At 52.5% G+C, this 6,136-nt stretch overlaps 1 protein-coding gene across 1 annotated transcript; it reads left to right on the top strand.

Moving 5' to 3' along the window:
- Window positions 1–4,490: 4,490 nt before the first annotated feature.
- Window positions 4,491–5,156, top strand: FNDC10 (fibronectin type III domain containing 10). The gene has a single exon (XM_041463679.1). It carries the CDS (start codon window positions 4,491–4,493, stop codon window positions 5,154–5,156), a length of 666 nt encoding a protein of 221 aa, XP_041319613.1.
- The last annotated feature ends 980 nt before the right edge of the window (window positions 5,157–6,136 follow it).

Raw genomic sequence — 6,136 nt, 5'->3', positions numbered from 1 at the left:
AATTTTGGAAGATTCTTCACAGTCTCAGGTCAATGCAGTGTTCTCTTGGGGGTCAGAGCCTTTCAGCACAGGAAGTTTAAAATTCTCACCCCAGCTGTGTTCAGCTCAGCTCTCCCTCCCTGGCACTTCAGCCCTGACTGGGAGTGAATCAAGCACTGGAAATAGAAGCCCAGTGGGGCTGAGGCTGCTCAGGGATTCAGGCTGCAGGATAATCTAAATTAGGAGGCAGATTCTCTGTGTTTGCATGTCCAGGGTGAGTAATCCTCAAAGTTATGACTTGGAGGGAACTGCAGCAACTCAACTGAATGCAAAGCTCCCAGCTGGGAGGATGCTTTAGGAACCATATGTCATGTGCTGCCCTCAGCTGAGAGCAAACATCTCTGCCCTGGGGACTGTCTGCCCTGGCCACATCTGAGACTAAAATTAGCAGAGTGTTGCATAAATTGTGAGCTGTGGGTTGGCAGTGCTTCATTGCCTGGCCCACAGCGAGTTTTGATACTCCTTCACTGTTTCCTTGAGGAAAGGCAATAAAGGCAGTGGAGGAGAAGCAGAAAAGCCAAAAAACCCCTGTGGTGCTGGGTCTGGCTGGAGGCTGTAAAGCAATCTGGGATGCTGCTGGGCTTCACAGCTCAGACAGATCACAGGGTTTGGCCTGAGCAGCAGAATGCTGAAGCAATGCCATAACAAAAAAATGCCCAGGCTGGGTTTTACTGCACAGAACAAGGTCTCAGGAAACAGATGGATTGATAGGAGAGCAAACAGTGAGATAAAGGATTCACAGGGAGCCAGCACAGCCAGGCTGACCAAGCCAAAGCACGGGGGTCTGCTTGGCTCTGCCTTAAATAATTGGGTTTGTGCTCAGCCACAGTGCAAGGCCAAAAAAAGTGCAGAAGGTGTAGTTAACCTGTAGTATTATCTTTTTTTTTGATGGGTTCAGGGCCTTCACTGCTGTGCCAACCATTTTCCCTCCCTGCATCACACTCCAGACCCTTGGATCTCCCAGCAGAACTCAGGGTGAGCTGTCCATCACAAATTGTCCATCAAAAGTTGTCCATCTAAAGTTGTTCATCACAAGTTGTCCATCCCAAGTTTTCCATCACGAGTTTTCCATCACAAGTTTTCCATCACAAGTTTTCCATCACGAGTTTTCCATCACAAGTTGCTCATCTCAAGTTGTCCACCACAAGTTGTCCATCCCTAGTTGTCCATCACAAGTTGTCCATCACAAGTTGTCCATCTCAAGCTGTCCATCACAAATTTTTCATCACAAGTTTTTCATCACAAATTGTCCATCAAAAGTTGTCCATCTAAAGTTGTTCATCACAAGTTGTCCATCCCAAGTTTTCCATCACAAATTGTCCATCACAAGTTGTCCATCACAAGTTGTCCATCCCAAGTTTTCCATCACAAGGTGTCCATCACAAGTTTTCCATCACAAATTGTCCATCTCAAGCTGTCCATCCCAAATTGTCCATCACAAGTTGTCCATCCCAAGTTTTCCATCACAAGTTGTCCATCACAAGCAGCCACAGAGGTTGGTGCCAGATCTCCTCCCTGGACAGCTCTGGGAGCAATCATCTCTGTCAGGAGAAGGGCACAAGGTTTGAAGGAGGAAAAACTTGCTTGGTTTGGCTCCAGCCACTGGCTGAACACGCTCACATTTCTCAGGAAGGGCTGTCAGAGCTCCAGTTTTTGCATCCTGGCTGGAATTCCACATGTAAATTTGCCAAGTGCCTTCAGCAGCACAGCACCTCTTCCTGCTCCAATATCTGAGTGTTTTCCAAGCCATAACTGCACCTTCAGCATCCTTTTCTATGCTGATCCTATATTTTTATTGATCCCTCTTGGTATCAAAAGAGATTCCTGGCAACTTTCCATAGGCTAGCAGACACCCCCATTCAATCTGGTGAAAAATTAGATGTGGAAATAACTTGCAATACTTGATATTGGTAAATTAAAGATTTCCTCAGGAAACATACACTTGAAAAATGCAGTGTAAATGGAAAAATCCAATTTTCTTTCCAACAGGAAAAGGTGTCCTGATGTTAGACCATTCATGCTCAATGCATCAGAAAGCAAAATTATTTAAACAAATTCCACACTGCTGCAAATTGCACTTTGTGTACATGCAAGCATCACCTTCTGGGTATGATTTGGGTTTGGTTTTGTTCAGGCTATGAAATAAAAATAAGCCTGAGGATTTTATTTTTGTTGTATTTTCAAGTTACATAATTCAAATGTTGTTTTTAAAGAAAATAGACATAGGAAACTGCAACATGTTTCTAAATAGGTAACACAGTGAAGAACTACAGCAATGTGTTCAGGCACACTTCTGAGGGTTTTAACAAAATAATATGTTAATTATTCTATTTTACAAGTTAAATATACACAAATGCTTATGTTTTGCTATAAAATCCGGAACACATCTTTATGTAAAACCTGATCAAAACCAAAAAGAAATGTTGCTTTTTTTCTCCTGTCACTCAGAAAAGGACTTAAAGCAACTTTTACCAATTTAACAGCTCGAACAACCTCCACACACCGTTTAATCCTGTATTTTTATTATAGTTTCATTAGAGCTCTTTTCTTTCCCCATTTGGACAAGTCAATACTCTCGTGTACCTCTCTCAAGGTCGTTCAGAGAACATTAATTACGGTGTAAAGCTGGGATGGAGCACTGCTGTCTCCTCCTGTGCTGCAAAATCAACTGCTGGCTCCAGCCCCAGGGCTGAGTGCAGGGCTGCAGGGGGAGGAAATGAAGAGGAATTTGGGGGAAGGCAAGAAGAGGAATTTGGGGCGAGGCAGGAAGAGGAATCTCCTCCTTCCTTCTGTCTCAGGGTGTGCACTAAGACCCGGAGTTATCCCTGCTCTCCGCTGACCTCCTGGGAGGGTCTCGTGTCTTTCTTACATCCTCACCGAGTTTATTTAAATTCTCAAAGCCAAGAGGCTGAATCAGCCTGGGTGTGCGGTTATCACCGTGTTAAAAATACAATAAAATTAAATTAAATCCGTGTGATCTCCGTTTCTTTGAACAAGGTTTGCATCAGCTGAAGGGGAGCTGTGTCACCTTCCCCAGTCAGCCCCTGGGGACAGAGGCAGCTCCTGGCCATTCCCAGGTACATTTTGGGGGGGTTTTAACCAAGGTTTTTACAGGTTAAATACAGATAAATGCTTATGTTCTGCTATAAAAATTAAAATAGGATCCTATGTAAAACCAGATCAAAACACGGACAAGTTTTTAAAAATATCATTGTTTGGTGTGGGATGAAATCTGCAACTCGACCAAGACAGGACAGAGCAGCCCCCCAAATCCTGGGGGATGTGACCCCGGTGGGCACAGCAGAGCCTGGGGGAGGCACGGCGGGGGCTGCACATCCCCTGTGCTGACCCCTGTGGGGTCTGAGCATCCCTGTGCCGACCCTTGTGGGGTCTGAGCATCCCTGTACCCACCCTTGGCGGGGGCTGCACATCCCTGTGCTGACCCTTGTGGGGTCTGAGAATCCCTGTACCCACCCTTGTGGGGTCTGAGCATCCCTATGCCAACCCCTGTGGGGTCTGAGAATCCCTGTACCGACCCTTGTGGGGTCTGAGCATCCCTATGCCAGCCCCTGTGGGGTCTGAGCATCCTTGTGCCAACCCTTGTGGGGTCTGAGCACCCCTGTACCGACCCTTGAGGAGGGTCTGAGCATCCCTGTACCAACCCTTGGGTCTGAGCATCCCTGTGATGACCTTTAAGGGGTCTCAGCATCCCTGTACCGACCTTTGTGGGGTCTGAGCATCCCCCCCCCACGCGGGACGTCAGTACCCCCCATGCCCACCCCTGTGGGGTCTCATCATCCCTTTGTGCCGGTCCTTGAGGGATCTCATCATCCCTTTGTGCCGGTCCTTGCGGGGTCTCATCATCCCCCTGTGCCGGTCCTTGAGGGATCTCATCATCCCCCTGTGCCGGTCCTTGCGGGATCTCATCATCCCTTTGTGCCGGTCCTTGCGGGATCTCATCATCCCCCAGTGCCGGTCCTTGAGGGATCTCATCATCCCTTTGTGCCGGTCCTTGCGGGGTCTCATCATCCCCCTGTGCCGGTCCTTGAGGGATCTCATCATCCCCCTGTGCCGGTCCTTGCGGGATCTCATCATCCCTTTGTGCCGGTCCTTGCGGGATCTCATCATCCCCCAGTGCCGGTCCTTGAGGGATCTCATCATCCCTTTGTGCCGGTCCTTGCGGGGTCTCATCATCCCCCTGTGCCGGTCCTTGCGGGGTCTCAGCACCCCCCGTACCCTCCCCCGCGGGCTCTCATCGCTCCGCGCCGAGCCCCGAGAGCCGCGTCCGTGCGGCCACCAGCGGCCGCAGCGGGCGGGTGCTCCGCAGCCCGGCGAGAGTTAACGGCGGCACCGCCTCTCCACCGGCGGCCCCGCGGCGGCTGCCGAGCCCGCGCTCTGCCCGCGCTCTCCCCGCGCTCTCTCCGCGGCTCCATGCGGCGGCGGCCGCCGGCATGCCCGGCACGCCCAGCCTGCTGCCTCCTCTGCTCGCCCTGCTGTGCCTGGGCGCCGCCGAGCCCGACCCCGACCCCGACGAGCCGTGGTGCCCCTACAAGGTGGGCGGCGATGGAGCGGCGGGGGCGCGGCTGTGCTTCCGCCCGCCGGCCCGCGGCTTCCAGTGCGCGGCTCGGGGGTGCCGCGCCCACCGCTCCGCGGGCGGTGCGCTGGTGGCCAACGTGCTGCGGAACGGCAGCGTGCTGCTGCAGTGGGGGCTGCGGCACTGGGGGCCGCCGCCGCCGCGCCCCGCCGCCGCCCTGCGCGGCTTCGCGCTCAACTGCTCCTGGGACGGCACCTACACGCGCTTCCCCTGCGACAGCGTGGAGCTGGGAGCCGCATGTCGCGATTATCTGCTGGCCGAGGCGCACGGCAGCGTGCGCTACCGCCTGTGCTTGCAGCCGCGCTACGCCCCGCCGCGCCCCGCGCCGCCCGCGCAGTGCGTGGAGTTCCGCGTGGAGCCCGCGGCCATGCGCGACATCGTCGTGGCCATGACGGCCGTGGGGGGATCCATCTGCGTGATGCTCGTCTTCATCTGCCTGCTCGTGGCCTACATCACCGAGAACCTGATGAGCCCCGCGCTCGCCCGCGGAGGACACGCGGCGGCCGCTGCGCGCCGCGCGTAGTGCGGGAGGGGATGGAGGTGGTGGTGGTGGTGAGGATGAGGATGAGGATGCGGCGCCCGGCGCTCTCCGGCGAGGGAAGAGGTTTTCCAGACTGTTCTGGGTTTGCCGTGCCCAAACTGGCAGGATACGCGTTTCCAGCGGGGTTCGGAGCGCTTCTTCCTCCTGGGGTGGCTTCTCGGCCAGAGCCGTTCGTGGTGAACTCGTGGCATCTCAGCGGATCAAAAAACAATAGCAGAGGTCCACAAGTGCCAGAAATCGTCTGTTTTTAAGGGCAAGCGGCAGATCTTACCGAGGGCCTGTTTGAAAAGACTCTCCAGAACTACCCTCATTTTAAGCCTAAAACCTCTTGGTCTTAGACCTGTGCTTGATTTTTTCCTGTGGGGTAAAGTTGTTTAAAGTTCAGGAGGACTGACTGGTGGGACCACAAACCCCGTAGCTAAGTGTGTGTCTGATCCAAAGCCCACTTAATCTCGTGGTTTAGGTGGGTTTTGTATCACACCTTACAGTGGTCACAAATTTTGGGGCCACTGTCCAAAAACCACGGGGGGTTTTCTGGTCGAGGGTTTTCTGGTCAGCTCCAGCGACCATCAACATCCAACACCTGCTTTTCTCCCATCAGAATTGTGTTGCAGTTTCACAAAGAGCGCAGGTAAAGGGATAAATTGAGTAAGAAAACTCCATTTCCTTGAGCTAACAGGAACCAACCCTTAATTATAAGATATAAGTGAGCACCCCCTTGCCCCCTGAAATCCCCTCCTTTAGCAAAGCAGCTGCACTAAGGTAGAAGCTTCTTGACCACAGAACTCACTGATGTTGTAGCCGAGTGTTTTGAGCGTAGGAACACTCCCTGGTAACTCCTCACTTGATGCTGTAGTGAAGTAAGGTTTTAGCCATACTCTAGTACTGATTCTATTGTGCCTTAGTGCTGAGAATTTGTCCCATTTCTATTGGTGTATCTGTAGTCCTTGTAGTTAAGTGTT

The sequence above is a fragment of the Pyrgilauda ruficollis genome, unplaced genomic scaffold (genome assembly GCF_017590135.1).
Source record: "Pyrgilauda ruficollis isolate IOZ18807 unplaced genomic scaffold, ASM1759013v1 scaffold169, whole genome shotgun sequence".
Classification (NCBI taxonomy): domain Eukaryota; kingdom Metazoa; phylum Chordata; class Aves; order Passeriformes; family Passeridae; genus Pyrgilauda; species Pyrgilauda ruficollis.
Note: the sequence above shows the minus strand (reverse complement) of the source record. Positions and strands in the feature narration are given on the sequence as shown.

Coding starts and splice junctions, on each gene's coding strand:
- FNDC10 (XM_041463679.1), top strand. CDS start 4,491: ATGCCCGGCACGCCCAGCCTGCTGCCTCCTCTGCTCGCCCTGCTGTGC.